The sequence below is a fragment of the Macrosteles quadrilineatus genome, unplaced genomic scaffold (assembly GCF_028750875.1).
Source record: "Macrosteles quadrilineatus isolate MER2022 unplaced genomic scaffold, UCM_ALF_1.0 Scaffold_1__1_contigs__length_201487025, whole genome shotgun sequence".
In the NCBI taxonomy this organism is placed as follows: domain Eukaryota; kingdom Metazoa; phylum Arthropoda; class Insecta; order Hemiptera; family Cicadellidae; genus Macrosteles; species Macrosteles quadrilineatus.
The window spans coordinates 120,838,116-120,859,217 of NW_026542594.1; the positions used below are offsets into that span (position 1 = coordinate 120,838,116).

Here is a 21,102-nt window from a genome sequence, read left to right on the forward strand (position 1 = left end):
CTATTAAATTAACTTAATTTTTGATCCACAAGACGACTTGTTATTTTAGACGATATTTCCAACACATACTACTACTGAAGGAAAACAACATTCTTACTTTATCGAGGGATACTTAAACCCTCAATATTTGAAATATATATTAATATTTAAATATAATATTGATAATATTTATCAATATTTGAAAACTTTTTGAGACATAGCAAATCACTAAATTTTCTTCAGAAATTAATATTCTTAATCAAGGTAAAAATTAAATCTTACTTAATACATTTTGATATAAATAAGTGTAAATTAAATAATGGCACAATCAACCTAACTATTGAGCTGACTAATTATGTTTCTACTGTAGGTATTTTATATATTCGTACCCCAATGCGATATCTTTTTACCTGGCCCTGATTTGCAGTTTAGTAATGGTAATGGTAATTGTTTGCAGAAGATGAGGCGTTGGTTCCTGTGTCACCTAAACACTTGCCACCAGTGATGGGGGTGGATGAGGACAGGTGTGCTTCCCTCCCTCCCCCCGTCCCTGCCCCTGCCACTCAGCTGCTCATCATGCTCAATGACACCAGTGACACCAACGACATCTGCGATAACACCACCAACAACACGGAACAGGACCCAACACCAAATTCTCCTATATTCTTCAGGTGAATCGATTGAACACTTTACATATTAAATAGCTCCATTCAAGCTACTTTGGAAAAAACTTGATTTACTTTATTGTTGTACTTTTTTATTTTATGGATACTTAACCTACTGAAAACTTCTATTTGTGACTTCAATTACATTAGCAAGAAGTCCTGTATACTCAATTGATTGTGTTGTGGCTGTTGTGCCAAACATGATTATATTACCTAGAATAATATTAATGTACCTAGGTATTTCTTCAATATACAAAGCACAAACTCCGATCGGATTTTTATTTTAAATCCTCAGTGAGTGGTACCTAATTTTAACCCTTTGTTTGAGTGCCTCGAGCGGGTGAAACAATTTTATTTGAGATTTGCCAGGCCTACATGTAGTGTTGCTTCTAGTAATGCCAGCCATTTTCCCACTTAAATGCAGGTATTTAGGAAAATTTTCATAAAATACTTATTTTTTAACATCTTTGGCCTAAATTTGTATTGTTTTGTGGATTATTAGATCGTGCATTGTAAAAATACAGGGTTGGTAGGGTCAGGGAAAACCTGGAAAAGTCAGGGGATTTTCTCGGTCTGGAAAAGTCAGGGAATTATGGAAAAATTCTGGAATTTCTCCCGAAAGACTACTTTTTTATAGATATGCTACATTGGGCTCTAAACATGTTTTTGTCAGGGTGATGACTAATGGTAAAAAGAACGACTTTTAAGCACTGACACACATTTTTATATCGATAGTTAGTTATCGGTACAGTGGAGGAATCGATATGTATCCAGTTGTAAACAAGTTTTGTATTTGGGAGTGATTAAATAAGTATAATATTTATATTTTTTTTAATATTCCTTGATTTTGATTAGTCGATATCAACTTACGGTATATCTGGAAAAAGTATAATATCAGTCTGAAAAACCTGGAAAAGTCAGGGAATTTTATTTTCCAAATTTATTACCAACCCTGAAAATACTAATAAACGGTCAAAATAAAATCAAGCACCTATAGGCCTGACTTACCAAGTCCAGGCACACTTTATGTGATTACCCACAAACTATCACCAAATGCACAAATAGGTTGTGGTATTATAACTTTTTAAAACTTTAAAATGTATTTTTCAATGATTCATGGCATTTCTCGTGCAACCTCGACCGCGTCTCGCTACAAAACGCTCGGCACTCAAGCTACGACAATGGTGCGTCTCGGAGCGAGATGCGGCGGTACTCAAAGGGTTAAAAGTCTTGAAACAATGTATGAAAATAGCCATTATTTTCTATGAAAATGATGACAGCTATAAAATTTTGATGCATTATACATTATAATGCTTTGATGAAAACTTTAAATGGTTGCCTTTTTGTATTAGATTAAGAAGAAGAACTCTAATTTTGGCTGTTCTTTCTCTAACATTAAAATTACCCAACTATATTGTGCAACAAAGCTTTGCTCAAATTACCAAGCAATATACAGCTACAAAAACAACATTGTGTTTTAGGAGGTTTGAGTTCACCCCAGAGGTGCCCATCAGGTTGGACTACGAAGGTAAGCATGTGGATATGAAGCATGGACCTCTGGCAGGTCTGCTGATGGGACTAGCTCAGCTCAACTGCTCAGAGCTGCGTCTCAAGCGGCTGTCACATAGACACGGGTGAGTGGCAAACATACTGTACCTGCATCATCTTCTGTGATTTCAACCCTCTCCTTGACTGACTTGACCCACCTCTCACCATCTCCCTACCCTACTATATTTGTTCTGGTCTCCCTTGACGTCACCTTCCATCAGGATTAAATTTGGTTATTTTCTTCGATTGAGATTCTTCTTCCCTTCTCATCAAGCTCCCATCCCTTATTATTCTTCTACTCTTTACTTCAATCTCTGCAAAATGTCAGCTCAATCGGTCCAATACGGTAGTTTTCACATGATGGAACTTCATTATTATACACAAACATTCATACTTTCACATTTATAATATACTCACCATTGCAAATGCGGAGTTGTATGATCTTTTGTAATTATGAGTATATTTTGTATTAAAAAGTATGTTTCTTTCTGTATACATAATGTGGAAATAAACATATATTAATATTTCATTCATTCATTTCATTCATTCATTCATCTTATATTATTCACTAGCAGAGTACCCGTCCTTCTTACGGGGGTTGGCAAATAAGTATAAAATGCTTATTTCAGTTATACCCAATCTTTGCGTTTGCGATGTGAGAAAACACGGTTTGAGAAAATTTGCTTCCTCAAATTTACGGTATGCGATAGTATTACACATCTACCATAGCCATAATGTTCTACTACTTCACCTACACAATAGACAAAGATAGATTATTAAAAATTCGCGAAATATCATAAATTATTCATGAAATTAAAAACATAAACATAACTGTAAACAATCCTACTTTGACAGTTCTCATTGTGTATCACAGTTTTATGTTGCTGCTTAGTTCAAATTAGCTGTTTTCATAAATAATGAAAAAAATAATAGTGCTGCACCCTGTTGGTAAATCTTATAAATTTTTAATGCTTTTGCATATCATAGAACCAACTCTTTTAGTTGAAACAGCTGGCTAAATTCTTTAATTCCCTTTAAATATTATGAATACTCATAAGGTTAACATGGAGAACTGCAAAGCCACTGGGGCGGAGCCCAAAAGGATTTTTGAGATAAGAATATGCCTATATGTTAATCGGGAATGTGAGCTATCATCATGCCAAATTTCAGCCCAATCCGACCAGTATTTTTCGTGTTTACTTGTCACAAACATACATACATCCATACATCCATACATCCAAACTTTCTCATTTATAATATTAGTAGGATAATAGTATTAATGTTTTTTGTGTTTCTTTTATATTTGATGTAGCCCTGTTGATAAAATTTTCAATGAACTCAGATTGTTGATAATTAGCTAATTTTACATTACCCTTGTGACAACATAAGAATATATTTGTGTCTTTGTTAGTCGGTTCTTACTCAAAATTCATAGATTTGCAGTAGCCTAAAATCCAATTTAACAATCCCTATTCAAAAGAGTCGGTGTTTTTATTGTGGGGACTTCCAGAGCACATCTTACACCATCACTGTTCTTTCCTACTTTTTTAGTTTGATGGTTCTCTACTTGTTTTTTTCATTAAATGATTTTTTTACTATTCACACCCTGGGGATTATGAGAAATTTTTATAACACTGTAAAGACCCGAGTCAACATTTCCACTAAACATAAAGCGACACACTTCTTCGTCAGAACCGAAATCGTAAGTCACAGTTTCTCCAGCAACTTCCCTGTGTACTCAAAATAAATAGTTAGGGTATAGTTCACTGATACATTGTAGTTTCACGTATCCGGCGTACTCGCCATCTCAAGAAAGTAAAGTTTGGTATAGCTGAAGGTCAAACACCGATCTCGAGTAAGATTTATCACCTACGATCAAATGTTTGTATGATTCCCACTCAATTTTCTTACTTACAAGAGGATTTCCCTATGATTGTTCTAGTGGCTGTAGAGAATAAATTATTTTGAATATTTTGATCGTAACAAACAGTTTCTGTCCCCTACTATGGGTATTATTTCACATTCCATACTCAAATTTAAGCTCAATCACCACTTTCCTTCAAATCACTTTGCAGGAAAACTAACACATTATTCGATAAGGTTTGGAGAGAAAGGGCTAATTGCCTGAGAATAGGTGTGAGAAAGGATAGGATAAGCAGGCTTACCTTAAGAAATGTAGGCATCCCATTTCATTCACTACAGAACACGGAAGAACAAACAAACAACAACACAACAACCAACAAACAACAACAAACAAACAAACAAGTTGTTTGTATTTTCTTCCGTGTTCTGTAGTGAATGAAATGGGACGCCTACATTTCTTAAGGTAAGCCTGCTTATCCTATCCTTTCTCACATTATTCGATAATTTAGTTATAAAAAAATTGAGGTACAAACGTTAACAAATACATTTTTTCTTGTTCATTGGAATTGTTTGTTCATAAACAAGAACTCCTAGATTAATAATTACATACTTGGTGAGGTTATAAAAATAATAACAAATGTCTCACAGCTGACAAACATTAAACATCTGATAAATGATTTATAATTATAAATGAATGTTGTATTCTTCAATAAAAGTTTTATTGACTCCACCTTTAAAGGGCTGTAGGTCGTAGCCCTTTAAAAAATATAAATTCTAAGGAAATTCGGCAAACTTACCTATTATCCCATTTAATTTGACACATAAGTCTTGTAGATCGGTCCAGTAATCACTGAGAAAACAGACTTACAACTGTGTATTAAATATATAGAAGATTAATAAAATTTAGATGAAAACACTATTAATGCTTGTAAACATCTGTTTGCTAAATGTATTCTGTGTTCCACCTTGATTCCTCATAAACTTAGATTAGATATGGTAATTCCAAGTATTTGAATCCATATACCTTATCAATTTCTCTCCCATCGATTCTATAAAAGCCTTCTGTGTACGGTCACATTATTACCTGCCCGTTTTAAGATAGACTAGAGGACCCGTGCTGCTCCGCAGCATTGAGCCATAAGATGAGATAATATCATATATTAAACTGAATGTCAGTGACAACATAGAATTAATAATGCATAGGGACAGGTCGATTCCAAAAGTCGATTCTTGATTCTACTGAATCCTTGGCTTTGGAATCAGAATCAAGAATCAATCCGCTCAAAGTCGATTCTGATACTTATTTCTGACTCCTCGGCGAAGATCGGGCTATCAGAAAATTACTGCTATTGCTGCGATCGCACAAGACGGCGATAATGTCTATGCGACTGTGACAGATGTTCATGATTTTGCTGCTCTCGCGGAAGACGACGATGATGTTCCATTACTGAGGAGGTTATTCTGGGTTTTGCCGTGACCGCAGAAGACTATGGCAATATCTACACGACCAGAGGAAATTATCACAATTTTGCCGCGATTGCAGGAAACGATGACGATGTCCACACGGCCGCAGATAACAAGATCACAATGTATAGATGGTCACGGGAGATGATCATAATTTAGCCGCAATCACAGAAGACGATGATAATGATACACGACTGCAGGAGATTCAGGATTTTTCCTTGACCGTGGGAGACAGTAACGATTTATACATGACAGTGGGGACGATAATGATATCTATCTGACCGTGGTAGATGATTTTAATTTTGCCACGATCGGGCGAAGATGTCCTTGTAGTTTTATTTAAACTTTGACGATTTTCCTCTTGATAAGGCATCTTACTTATAATTGACCATGGCTGAAAACTGGTTGAGGCAAGTAGACTCCAACTCGATCGATTGTTTGCCGCCTTGTTAATGGTGATGCAAAATTCTGAAAATGCTATCTCTATGGGGAATTTTCTTCGCTTAAAAGAAAATGGCACAGTTGTATCTGATGGCAAAAGATCAATGAGCGGTAGCAGTATACGTTGCCCAATGTGCATTCTTCTTATTATTTATAAATATAAACTGTTGTCATGCACTTGTTTTACAATAAGCCTTGTGCCATTTAAAAGACTTGTATAATTTAATAAATTCCATATCTGAGAAATAATCAAATTGATGTTTTTTGATTGAGCAATACAGTATTTGAACTTAACTGACTCAAACAATTAATATCTCAAATGAAAGCCTTTATTTCTAGGAGTATTTTAAGACAAAGACGTATAGAATAACTAAAATAAAAATTGAGTTAAGTATTATTGATTGCAGTTAAGTCCTAAAAATAATTGTAATTATTGTTGATTTGTGATTCAGCAGTATGCTTCAGGTACATCCAATCTTAATAATCAATAGCTCAAACGAGAGCTGGTATTTCGTTGAAGGTTCTTAGACCAAAACATATAGGATTATTTAATTAATTAAAAATTGTGAAATAGGTACATGTTTAATTGAAGAAAGGATTTGAATACAATCAAATCTATTTATGTTTGTTGTGTCGATTAATAAAGCACAGTAGATAGATTAATGAAGATGATTGATGGAAAATCTGTGTGGTGAAACCTTTAATTTAAGACCAAAATTATAAAAATCGGTCCAGTAGAAGAGCCAAACTGACTCGGAGGAGAAAAACCAATATTTTTTTTATATATAGATTTTTGCCTCCAAGCCTTTTTAGTCATTATCACCAGTTTCGGTTCAGGGGAGTTATATAGCTGATTCTCCTTTTCAATAGAACATTTGTACACTATGCATCACCTATGGTCCCACTAAGGACAGATGACCGTGAACTTACAACTATATTTATATTCCTGTAGCATATTATTATTTGTATACTACATTATTTCTTGAGTTTATTATAATACTCCCAAACATAATCCAATAGAATGGTTAGACCAAAACATTAAAACAACAAGCGAGACGATCCTCAGATAAATAGATAAGTTAAGTAAGTCTTAAAACTTTGACTCATTAAGAGAGGTGCTTTCCACAGAATGACTGACAACAGTTGGCTTGCTCTTTTGCTCCCTAAAGGTCGATTCACACATATCAGTCCAGTCACAGTTCCGTTACAGTCCAGGAAGTCTCAGTTGCGTCCGCAATTCCTCAGTCAACTCCCCGTCAGTTGGTTTCAGTTCAGTCAGTCTTCTGTCTCTAATATTTACAGTGATGTTACAGTTAAACATTTTAAATTAAAACCCTATAGTCCAGCAAATTTTTGTCCAGACAAACAGTATTCAAAATATAAACACAATCATTTTAATAACAAAAACACTATTTTCTAACCTTAAACACGTCCATCAGGCATCCGAACAATCCAAAAATATCGGTGGAATGAAATCTGAAATTGACTGACGGACGCCAAAAGAGCGACTGACAGACCTGTGCCTGATGAGTCTAGATAAGGCAATAGAAAATGCATTTAAGAATATTTTGGTTGACTGTAACGTGACTTATATGTCTGAACTGTGACGTGCCGTAATTGATATGTGTGAATCGACCTTAACTCATACACAACCTCAACTACTGGTCTGTTAAGTGTCAGGGCTAGTTTAGGGTAACATTAAATACAGCACAGGGTTTTAATCAGGTGTTACGTTGTGATTTCAGTTTGCTGGGATTTGAGAAGCTGCTGTCCTACATAATGTCTGAGTGGCTCAGTGATATAAAGAAGAACCAATTGCCAAGTCTGTTGGGTGGGGTAGGACCTATGTACTCTGTCGTGCAGTTGTGTAAGTGCTAATCATAATTGATATTGTAAGGTCTTACCTTAGCAATCCTATTTTTTTCTATCCGATATCAATTTCGAACCCAAAGGTTCATGTTCAGTCGGAGTCTAGGTCGACCAAATTTTTTTAGTAGTATCCACCGAATGGGTTTCGTAGAAAATATAATAACATTGGTCGGCAGGCATAGGAGCCTGGGCGTAGGAACCTGAGTGCAACAGACTAGAGATACACTTGTGTCACTGTCTGTCTGGTAGTAATAGCTTGAAGTATGGTTGGTGGGTAAGGGGATGGGGGCGAGTTTGCGATTCTAGAGTTTTTACTTCTACGGCTGAGGTGTTGCCAGTTCTCTGCGACTTTACCGCATTGTTTTTTATGCTCTTCTAGTTGGTTTATGCTTTTATTTTGCTTTTGTTGAATATTATTGGGTTGTTGTAGTCTTCTTTTTTCTTTTTCATATTGATGGATGTTAGCCTCCGGATTACTGTATAATACTTAAAGTGGTTTAAATACCTGCATTTAAGTAATCCAATTCGTTGCTTGTGTTGCAACCGGTTTCAACTCCGTGGAGTCATCTTCAGGCGTCCAAGGATATAAGTTATCACTTCATTTGAAGGTCGTCATAGTTTTTAAAAAACGAATATACACGTAACACGAACATTGAACACTGAACACTGACGTTTAACATACAAAGTTACTGAGAAGGTTAGCGACGCGTACCGGCCGGATGTAAAGTCTAGACTGACATCCGGCCGGTACGCGTCGCTAACCTTCTCAGCAACTTTGTATGTTTTTTAAATGTTAAACGTCAGTGTTCAGTGTTCAATGTTCGTGTTACGTGTATATTCGTTTTTTAAAAACTATGACGACCTTCAAATGAAGTGATAACTTATATCTTTGGACGCCTGAAGATGACTCCACGGAGTTGAAACCGGTTGCAACACAAGCAACGAATTGGATTACTTAAATGCAGGTATTTAAACCACTTTAAGTTCTTTTTTCTTTAGCAAGGTATCAAAATGCGGTAGAACCTCAAATTTCCAAATGAAAACCAACTGACCAGGACTGTCTCTGCCAAATGTTCTTAGTAAAAAAAGTATTAGTACTCAAAGAAACTATTGGAATGTATATGCAATTTTATTTAGCTTAGGTAAACAATGAATACCACGTTATTAGCGAATTTCCCTATAGGGAAGTAGCTATTACCGTAGGTGGGACGATAAGACCTGGAGCCGGAACCGATTTATTTTTTACATTTCGATGTCCTTAGAGGCCAAAAACACTATTCGTTCAAATATTTTATGTATATACAGGGTGAGTCTTCTAAGCTGTCCTAAACAGATTACAGATAAACGGCTTGACATACAGAGATGAAAGAAAACTTTACCCACTAATTCATACCCCAGGAATAACGTACAAATATTTTTTACATTTTTAAAATAAAGGGTGTTCGAGTAACTGGGGGTCATTGGTTCAAATCTCAGAGTTTTCAAATGTAAACATATGTCATGTTATGCATCATTTTAAAGCTCTAGACTAGACATACAATTTAGTGAAAACAGAACTGCTTTATCTTTATCCGTTTCAAAATGGCGGCCATTTATATTTAAAATAAATTGATATACACCCTGTATCTTGGAAACCTCTAAACCTATTTTCGTTCTGTTTGAAAATTCTTGATCCTCGTGAGTTCAGCTTTAATTTGATATGCGACATGTCATCATTTCAAAAACTAAATATTTTTTCAATGATTTTATTTTTATTTTTTTTTGTAGCCTTATATATAAAAAACTTTAAATGGCAACATGTCAAATGGCGTATCTGCAAAAACCAATAACTTTTAAATTTAAACCCACCGTCTATCTTTGCTCGTTTTCTAGTAATTGACCAAAAACTCCAATTGCCCATATTTTTTTTTTTTTTTGTCCTAGGACGCTAGGCACGAGCCTGGGATTGTTTTTCACATTACTTCAGGCTAGACCTAGGGGTTGCGGCATTATCACTTAGATAAAATCCATTGGTGACTTGGCGGGGATCGAACCCGGGACCTCAGGGACTGAAGTCCCGCGCTCTAACCACTACGCCAGCTCGCTCCCCAATTAAAACAACCCTAATTAATTGCCCATATAAAACAACCCATGTTAAACATGCAGTACTGGAGATTAGTGGATGCAGATACACTATTCAATACAGAACTGCACGTTTAACATGGGTTTTATACGGGCAATTGGAGTTTTTGGAATTTGTTATTGCAATTCATTTTAAAATTGGAATTGATATCTTATGTTGATTTTTTATTGCTAAATCTTCACAAAGCGTTGCTGTAGCATGAAAATGTTCCAATTTTTCAGTTAACAATATCGTGAGTTGAGGTTTGTTTGGATTATGTTTGTTTTGTTAAGATATATATAATATTTTTAAGTTTTATGTGTTTTTCTTTCTTTATCTAATAACACTCAGCCGTGTGACAAGATTTTTTTAAATGTATTATCATTGTTCCACTTTCAAATTACTTTTACCACTGTTGCAGTGAAAATATAATATTTTTTGTTAATTCTCTACAAAAATAATAGCAAACTTAATTATTAGTTACTGTGATTTTCTGCCCACCTTCCCCTTGCCATCAATTGCTCCAAGATATTGACTGTAGTGGTTGTTGTTGTTCTCAGTCCAAGGTATTAGGGACCTGTTCTGGCTGCCCATCGAGCAATACCAGAAAGACGGGAGGATTGTTAGAGGACTACAGAGAGGAGCCAACTCATTCACTACTTCCACAGCCATGGCTGCTCTAGAACTGACCACTCGCATAGTTCATGCTATTCAGGTCAGCGTCTCTGTTAACGGCTATAGGAACACATATTTTCATCATCTTTTATAATATCTATAATTTTTTTTAAGTAATATGTTTTCTGTTTGTCTGTCCTACCGTTACATAAAACTGTTTCTCTGATTTGATGCATATTTAAGAAAGGGATACAAGGAGTGTCATAAGCATTTTATTGTTCTTTAATAACATTTCCCGCTGTACTTCAAAGTTTAGGAGGCATTAATTGATTGCACTCTGTAATAAAAAATAACCTCATTGTTCATATTAAATTTCCTTTAATTACATTTACTCTGTTTGGATTTAAATAAACTTATCAGAAATTATTCTGAAAGAAAGCATCATATTTAAGACTTTTGATCAATGGTGACATTGTACCTTTTTATACAGTACTAGTGGTCGTCCAGTGGTCGAAAACTCGACCAAAAATAATGTCCACTTGATTTATACGGTATTTTAAAAGAACTCTATATACTTCTCTTTTGTTTTCTCACCCTGTTGTTAAGCATGAATAAAGCAAATAGTTAGTTATAGGAATATAAATTTGGATATTTTTACTTCTCCAATAAAGAGTACGAGTATGCAAATTCAAGGAACTTAGTAAATTTTGTTTTCTGGTTCCTACCAAAAATTTCCTAAAAATAATGTAAAAAACCTTATCTCAATTATGTTGCAAACACAAACTTGATCATATCTCTTTTAGAGTGTCGCAGAGACAGCATTTGACATGGTGTCACCCGGGCCAAGTGTGCGGCGGAGGAGAAACAAGCGGGGTAGCAAGTCTCGGTCCCGCTACACTCCCCCTGCTGACTTTAGGGAAGGAGTCACAAATGCCGTTGCCCTAGTTAAGGAGGTAATTCATTTTCATTGTCTATGACTCGTGTGTTTTGTCAATTATTTTTTAGTAACTTTCATTATCTATTTAATGAAAATTAAAAATACAACATAATAGTGCATCAGTAATGCTAGAGTGTTCATAAAAATATTTATTATTATTTTTTCTTTCACAAACATCCAACTATTTGAATTGAATAGAGCTGTCGTCTGACACTATGACCAATGAGAGAGGACATTTTGGGTGTGTCCCTTCTGATTCTGGGGTAACTGATTCTCTTCTATCCAATGTTAATAATTTTCTTCTGTTTCTACAGGGTATTGGAGAAACTGCGCACACCCTTGTACAGGAGGCCTTGGCAGAACATGAAGACAAGGGAGCGGTATGTATATGTGTTAAATGTTTATGTGAAAACTGAAATTCTCTTGTAATGTTTATATCAGGAATATTTTTTCCTACGTAGTAAAATTATTTTAAATTCTAATTCAATGCCACGGATGCCATGCTTCAATCTCACATACTTGATCAGTACTAGTAAACAACTAAAACTACACTAACACTTCTGTTGCTAGTAATAATGATCTTGAAATAGTATGTAGTGAACAATTAAAACGTTTTCAATCTTATTTCTCTAGAAACAGTTTGTTTTTAAATCATCAAAAAACAAATAAAATGTTCTTCTCAACAGTGCAAAATAAAGAACATCTGGAAATGTCCATATCAATAGAGCAAAGTCAAGTAGTGACATTAAATTTCACAAAATTCTTAGGTTTAATAGTGGATAATCACTTCAATTGGGATCTAAATGTTCTACATTTAGCAAAAAAAAATACTTCAGGATTATACGTCTTAAAAAGAATATCATTTTTGTGTAACCTAGAAACACTCAAATGTATTTATTTTGCTTACCTCTGTCATGGTCTAGCAATCCATGGGGGCACTAGTGCACAAAACCTAGATAAAATCCTTTAACTAAAAGAAAATCCTTGCGAATAATGTTAAACCTGGAACCTAAAGCATCTGTAAGAAACCACTTTTCACAATTAGATATTATATTAACTGTCTATATGACCAGTATATTTTAGAATACATTATTTTCCCCAAAAGTCAAATTCATAAATATGTGTTTTGCAATGATATACACACATACGAGGGTCATTCCAAAAGTAAGGTCCGATTCGCTGTAACTATTTGAACTGGGCGCCAAGGACAAAATATGCATGCGCGCCGACTCCTGGTATGCCTTGAGTATTAAAAACTAATTAATATACATACAAAGGGATTTAGAATTTTAGTAAGAAAATATCACCAAGATAAAACTTGTTATTCCATAGAAGATTTATTTTTATAACTTAGGTTGAGGAAGAGAGCAACTTATCAATCCAATAAATGATTTTTACTCCAAAACAATTTTAATGATATAGGAAAATAAAATACAATTTTCATGATCTGTTGTAGGAAATTAATAAATTTGTCTAATAGTATCAGCCCTCTTGTTATATTATCAACCATAAAAGAGTAAATAAACCATAATTCATATTAAACACACACTATTAACATGTACGGATAAAGAATTGTATTGCATAGATTCATTGACGGAAAGTAAATAAAAGAAACGTCTTATAACACTTAAAACATATATTTACCCTTATTCTGTTACTCACAAGACGGTAAATATACAAAAAAGATGGTAAATGGTGATCGATTTCAATTGGACACTCTAATCATCATTAGACCCAATAGGCGAATGACAAGAATCTTGAATGGCGTCCCTACTTATATCCTATTGGCTACCGGAAGCACCGGCCAATACATTTTTATAAGTACAACTGCAGTCGAAATTTACTTGTTCATTAATCAGCTTATTTCTATTTTTACATTTTTCCTTATAAATATACAACTATCCCCAAGCATTCATTACATATCCTTTCTTAAAATTCTTCAAAATACATAGATTATCCTCTATTTTTTCTATTGAGTGTCCATTTTGTAACGGTGTTGTGCAACATTAATTTGATCTTTCCGGTTTGTTGTTCCTCCAGACAGATATGTAGTTTTGGAAGCGGTTGACGAAGTTCACAGTCTGTCCAATGTAGAAGTTGTCACAATCGTTACAACTGATTTTATAGATGCCCGAAGCGTCGAATTTGTTACAATCTTCTATTTTTAGATGCAGTATTTTACTCATGGTGTTCTGAGTCCTGTAGGCTATTGAATCTCCGTATTTCTTGAATCTATTAGCAGTCCTTTGTGTTGTATTCCCCGTATAGCTAAATGTGACATATCTGGTGTTTTCCTCTTTTACCTCTTCTAATGTTGTTCTGCTGTGTAGTTTATTCTGGCTATTGATTTTTCTCTTTGTCTTTCTTGCGATGTACTCTATTGTCTTGGTTCGTAATCCATTAACTTGTGCGATCTTCTTAATGGTGTCCAGTTCATTCTTCCTATTGGCTTGGCTAAGTAGGATCTCATATGCTCGGTACAGCATGGATCTAAATGCTGCGTTCTTGTGAATTGTTGGTTGGATAGACTTGATGTTGATTGTAGTGTCCGTTTGCGTAGGTTTTCTGTAGATTTCAAACTCAATCTTGTTGTCTTTTCTCTCTAACGTGAGGTCCAGGAAGTTGATCTTTTGGTTTTCTTCAAACTCGTTGGTAAAGGTGAGGTTCGGATAGTGGCTGTTAAGTGTCTGCATCATTGTTTCGTGCTCTTGCTCTTGGGATTGTCTGAAGATAACAAGCATGTCGTCTACATATCTAACATACAGTTTTACATCATGATTCTTTCTTAAATTCTTTAACATTTCTTTTTCCTGATGCTGTAAAAATATTTATGACAAAATTGCCGAAAGTGGACTTCCCATAGCTAAACCATCTGTTTGTTCATAAAATCTATTGTTAAATCTAAAATAATTTTATTTCAAAACAGTCACAAGCAATTTTACAATCTGATTGACATCTTCATTGTCTAAACTATTCTGTAAAAGCCTACATTTAACAAGATCTACAGTTCCAGATACAGGTATCTTGTGTAAGGAAGTTTTCCCTTTTGAAGGAGAAAAGTCCCTTCACACTCCTACACAGTATTTCTTTATTTTTCCTCAAGGGTTTTTATCCTGGGTTAGTGACAACTCGGTGACTGCTATAAACTGATCTACTTTATTATGCACTATATACAATATTTACAAAAGTGTCTTCAAATGAAATGGCCTTGTAGTACCAAGGCAACTATTAGTTTAGCATCCAGTGCTCAACGCTGTACTGTCCCTGGTGATCCTCTGGAATACCGTCCCAACGGCGTACCTCCCAGAGAGCAACCTGTCGTTGCTGTCACCTCTCGTCGGCTGTCTGGCTCCAACTGCCCAGCCTTCTAATAGTGGTGTAGACTCTTCGCAATGTGCAGCACTGTCTCCTGCTGACACCTCTCGTCGGCTGTCTGGCTCCGACTGCCCAGCCTAAAACAGAATCTCCTATTATACACTGTCTACTATTGCACGCAGTGGAAGGGGGAGATTCAAAGGATGGCTGGGGGCTCAACACGCCCGTCCAGCCAGTGCTGGCTCAACACGCCTATGCACTAGGGGAAAGGGAATAGTACTGGGGGCTCAACACGCCCATCCCGTACCGGAGAAAGGAAAAAGTACTGGGGGCTCAACACGCCTATGCACTAGGGGAAAGGGAATAGTACTGGGGGCTCAACACGCCCATCCCGTACCGGAGAAAGGAAAAAGTACTGGGGGCTCAACACGCCTATGCACTAGGGGAAAAGGAATAGTACTGGGGGCTCAACACGCCCATCCCGTACCGGAGAAAGGAAAAAGTACTGGGGGCTCAACATGCCTATGCACTAGGGGAAAGGGAATAGTACTGGGGGCTCAACACGCCCATCCCGTACCGGAGAAAGGAAAAAGTACTGGGGGCTCAACACGCCCATCCCGTACCGGAGAAAGGAAAAAGTACTGGGGGCTCAACACGCCCATCCAGCACCCAGGGAAGGGTCACCGGTGGCTCAACACGCCCATCCGGTGAGGCCAACTGACTCTCCTGCCTAAGTGCCCTCCCTTATATTTACAAAAGTGTCTTCAAATGAAATATTTCATTTAGATTAAACATCGCTATAGGTACTCTTTGTTGAAGTAAATATCTGCAATCTTCGTGGAAATCTTGACTCTTGTATCCGATTGTTGCGATTTTGCTGCTAATTTTGCTTGACTAGCTTCACTAAATAACTTCTTTATCAGCATTGTACGTGTTATTAAATTTACATATACAAGTTTTTACGTATATTTTACGTATATAATATATACACGGATTTTACCCCCAAAGGGTGGGGGAAAGTACTCAGTATCGGGCCCTTGTACTGAGCTCCTTCCCCAGCTCATTATCCTGAGAGAATTTACCTGAGTGAAAAGTACTGGGAAAAAGTGCTGAGGGAAAAGTGCTGAGGGAAAAGTACTGGGGGAAAACGGCACAATTCTATGTGTAGCTTGATCACTTCATAACAGTTGGTGTACAGATTTGAGATATCAAATGAGACTAACCTACTATTCGACTCTATATCTATGTTCTTTACAAGTTAAACAAATTCATAACTATTCTTTACACTGTATATATATTCAAATTCAAATCATTAATGAGCTTACTTGCTAATAATTTTGAAACATTGTAGGTAGGAGCACATTTAAAGTTAACTAAGGGTCTGATGGGTACATTCTTCTTGTGTATTTTCGGGATCCCTTTCATCAGGGGCGCTTTGGAATTTAGGATGTTCGATAAATATTAACATTCTTCGGTAATCACTCTGGTGCATCTCTTCACGACATCGGACAGCTCTTTATGGTACCTCTGTGTTGGATCTCTTTTCGGCTCTTTGAAGTTATTTTCTTTGATAAAATCTTTGGTCTTCTTTAAATATTCTTCTTTACCGAGCACTTTATGATTGCGTTGCTTTTGTCTGCTTTCACAGCGATTGAGCTATTCTCTTCCAGTTTCTTCTTTATTTTGTTGCATGTCATCAGTTCTTCATTTCTGCTGGGATCTATGGGTCCTTGGCTGGTGAAAGCGTTGGCTGTCACTTCCTTCCGAACGGTATAATGGTGTACGTCTCTGAGTGATTTTACATTCGCTTCAACTTAAGTAGCTAGTAGTTCGATTTTGTCCTTCTTCTTCATTGGGAAATTGTACTTCATTCCGTAGTTCAGTATTTTCGTTTCTTCTTCACTGAATTAAATGTCTGTAAGGTTGATGGCTCTCTTCTGGAATTTGTGTCCTGTACTCGTCCTATACAAGTCTTCATTAGGTATATTCTTCTCTATGAGCTTGTTTAATTAGTCGTTTATCCGTAAATATTTCCGGTCCATGGCGTCTTCAACCTTTTCACTGACGTCTTTGTGTAGTAGATTCCATGCGATAGGACCGTATAATCTCAAAAACTGTAGATGGATGTCGTAGGCAATCAGGTTCAGTTCTTCTTTTTCACAGTAAAGTTGTTGATCATATTCTGGATGAATAATACCTCTCCTTGTTCCTTGGTTCTTTTGGCGCCAGTGGAGTTACAGTTGATCTTGATTTTTGTGTATTGTGGTGTTATTCTCTTTTTGATACATTTGTGGCGTCAACTTAGCCACAGCTGTGTTGCCTTTAGTCTATACTTTATTGTAATATTTATTATGTAACAGCTGTTGCTTTTTTTTTTTGTTAAAACTGTTCAGTTTTGACTATGTTATGATTCAACACACTTCTTCATTCGTTTGTAAATAAAACTTATCAAAATATTCATCATCATCATCATCATTCGTTCATATAGTGGTGATATTATTTCATTTAGATTAAACATCGCTATAGGTACTCTTTGTTGAAGTAAATATCTGCAATCTTCGTGGAAATCTTGACTCTTGTATCCGATTGTTGCGATTTTGCTGCTAATTTTGCTTGACTAGCTTCACTAAATAACTTCTTTATCAGCATTGTACGTGTTATTAAATTTACATATACAAGTTTTTACGTATATTTTACGTATATAATTTACGTATATTCATAACACATACAATGCTGATCAAGAAGTTATATAGATTTATCGATTGATGTAAATCAAGTAAGAAACATAATGTAGCCTACTTGTTGTTTGTGTTTTTGGTTTCGGTGACTCTATTCATGTATGTTTGTACAGCTTGAATAAAGATGATTTGATTTGATTTAGTACACACAAACGCACATATACATTTACTCACACAATCTGCACTACAATAACGCGGGTAGTGTTGTTGCCTTTTAGGGCATTAACTAATCTGAAATAAACTTACCTAATCAAAACCATGTACAAAGTATTTAAATATTGTAAAGTAAATCGTTTTCATGAACAAATCTCATTACCGGTACTTAATACTTTGTCAGACACATTTGTGGGCATACTATAAAATGCCTAAGCATTATAACCAATTTAAGTCAATGTGAATAAATTCCTATTATTATTACTACATTTTATACTTTGCTTGAAAGCTTTAGGAAATATACGATGTTTCTGAATTCAGTACTCTGTCAGTAACATACACATTTTAATATCCATATTGAGTATTATATATTTCATTTTAAAAGCTTATAACTTTATAAGAGATATTAAAATGGTGAAACCATCTTTTACTTTGATGAACTATGTACATGTGTCGTGAGGAGATAGAATGAAACTGTTTAGTGTATCTGTATACTGACTTTTAAATAATAGTCATAGTCAAAGGTATTAACTATAGAATAAAGTGAAATCCACTTTACTATGTTTACTTTACTCCACTAACTCATGTTACTGTTACTTGTTTGATGTACATGATAGTGTTTTGTTGATATCAGTTCGGCGCCGTTGGAGGTGTGTTGCGCCAGATCCCCCCCACCATGGTTGCTCCAATCATTCTGGCGTCTGCCGCAACTTCCAACCTGTTAGGCGGCGTCCGCAGTCAGTTGGTGCCTGACGCGCGGCGTGAGGCTCAATACAAGTGGCGTGACCAGGGCGACAAACATCAGTAGATTCTGTTGGTAATATTTTGAAAAAAGCAGATTCTTGACACCGGTGTTAATCTATTTTTTTGCCATCTATATCAGTTAATTTGATCTACTATTCAAATAGGTTTTAAGATTATGGTTATAAAAACTTATGGTGTTAAACAAATTGAAGATTTTTTGAATAATTTTTTATCGAGATGATGGGAAGAGAATCTTTATAAAGCTTAAATTGTAATACTTAATTGGTTCAGTCTTATCCCACTTCAAGTAAAAGTTATCAGTAAAACCTTTCTACTCCATCCCAGCCTGGTCCTTAACTCTAGGTAATCCAACCAGACTGGACAGACCTACCAATTAATATACTACTTTATAAACTGTACTTGCCCGGGTAGTTTATCATCAGCGTTCTGTAAATTGTCAACTAACTTGATGTTGAATGTATTATGTTTTTTCACCTTAAGAGTTTTATGTTTCATGGCAGAGTAGCCTATTTTTCACAGTAATATATAGTATGTTCTATCGTTATAAACGTTTTTACCATATCAGCTTAATTATCTGATGAAATGCAATCAAAAGAGCCGCCAATGGCAATTTTTCTGAAAAATTACAAAATAAATGTTGAAAATTATAATGTGTTATGATTATGACTATTATGATTTAGCCTAAATTTGTTGAATACAGAAAAAAGAAAAACTTGTAGTTTCTTTTCATTTCATACATTCTTTATTTTACAAGAGTTATAACCAAAATGAGACGAAGTAGGGAGGTTCTGCTGTATAAAAATCTGTCTGCTGCTATTAGCATTTAAATGCTAGAACCGTTAACTCAAATATATTTTGTTTGTCAGCAAAATTGTTAAAATAAACAAAAAAAATTGTGTCATAAGACCAGAAGTAGTGAAAGTTTTAATTTTTTATGTCTGGAAACTTAAGTTAATGTTTTGTGTACCAAAATAATTCTGACTTTGTGAATACAAATATTTTGGAACAATATGCTTTAAATTTGGTCGGTGACTTTAATATGTAAGAATTTTACATTTTTATCAAAACTATTAACTGGAATTTTTCAATTGTGAAAACTATCTTTCAATTTGATAATAACTTATCAATGATACCTACCATTTATAAGTATAAATTTGAAGCTGTGTTATGTTTGTGATTATAAATAATTGTAAAGTTGGTGCAAAGCGCTAAGTATGTGTTACTCACTCACTAGTCTTGGCTTTATCAAAATCAAGAAACTGGGTCTTTCAATAATGAAGTACTGAAGAAGGCAATATGCTTTTTACACAACTAGTAAGATAGCTTTTACCAAGTAGCTTTGTAGTTTTTATATTATTTTTTTTCATTGTTAGTTATTTAGAAACAATAATGATTGCGTATATTTAAACAAATTAATTTGTTTAACACATTTTTTATATTTGTTCAATACAAGTCCTTACCTTCCTGACTCTTTGATTCAAATATCCAAATGATTCCTCAAACAACAAACACAGGTATCCTCTGGAGTTCTGCTGACTGTAGGTTTACTACTTGTTGGTTTTACTTTCTATTTTGTTTTGATGAAATATCTGTTACTTCTTTCCTCTTCCTCTTTGTTCTTTTTCCCTGAATTTTTAAGGCCTTCTTAAAGCTGTACCCTTTCACATGATAGAATAGTGTTTCAATTTCAAGTTTTATAATCTTAAATAACTGGATGTTGTTTAAGATAGCTACACAGTGTTGATATGTTCCGATATTTATAATATATTTCTTCAGAACAGTTTGTGTCCAGTTTTGAATTCTTTTTTGTAAGTTTTTACTCATTATAACACTGGATGTATAATGTGACCACTGAGTATTTATACTCAATTCTAAGGTTATGTTGAACCAGTTAGTGGTTAAACATGGGGTTTTGGTCCCCGAGTTCAAATCCTGCCAATCACCAATGGATCTATGTAAGTGATTGTGCCGCAACCCTCTAAGCCTAGTTTGAAGTTATGTGTAAAGTAAAACGATTCCAGACTAGAGCCTACGTCGTTAAAATGTTAATGGGGAAAAAGTCTATCCTTATGTTGGGTAAAAAAACAGTGGTAGTTTTGTAACAATCAAAACCAAGACATTACCATTATTTTTTTATAATAAATCTAGTTTGACCATTGTGTGGAAGGTTTTCCTCTGTTATAAGTAAATAATATGGAAATTCTGTAAACAAACTTACAATATTTTGATACATTTTTATGTACGGTAACTGAAACTAAATGTATTTTGTGTATTTTTTATGTATATAAACCAAATAAAACTGTGTTCAGTTTTGGCTCTTATTTACATTTAATTCATACATAAATATCCTAACAAGATGGTATACATGGTTGGACAAAAGAATGGACACCCCCTATATTAACTTGTTAATGGGTTACACTAGGAAACCCAAACCATGCACACATATATATTTTTTAGTTTCTTGTAACAGTAATAATGAATTTAGCTTCCCTGTTACAACCTATAAAAACGTTAATAGGGAATATTGTTGTATATTTTTACATGGGGTTGTGACACAAAATTCTAGGGGGGGAATAAACTGGTATTCACCTAAGTCAGGCTAGGCCTACCCCTAGATTCGGCCACTCTCAAATTTCTTCCCCGGAGTGC

General features: G+C 35.1%; 1 protein-coding gene across 1 annotated transcript in view; it reads left to right on the forward strand.

Annotated features, from left to right (window-relative positions):
* Window positions 1-20,774, forward strand: part of LOC128983975 (autophagy-related protein 2 homolog A) — a 250,121-nt gene extending 229,347 nt beyond the window's left edge. Inside the window, exons 33-39 of the mRNA XM_054403259.1 lie at window positions 437-650; window positions 2,126-2,278; window positions 7,706-7,827; window positions 10,491-10,645; window positions 11,349-11,498; window positions 11,797-11,862; window positions 18,323-20,774. Of these exons, the coding sequence (XP_054259234.1) occupies window positions 437-650; window positions 2,126-2,278; window positions 7,706-7,827; window positions 10,491-10,645; window positions 11,349-11,498; window positions 11,797-11,862; window positions 18,323-18,496 (1,034 nt within the window). The 3' untranslated portion in view covers window positions 18,497-20,774. The remainder of the gene's footprint in view (window positions 1-436; window positions 651-2,125; window positions 2,279-7,705; window positions 7,828-10,490; window positions 10,646-11,348; window positions 11,499-11,796; window positions 11,863-18,322) is intronic.
* The last annotated feature ends 328 nt before the right edge of the window (window positions 20,775-21,102 follow it).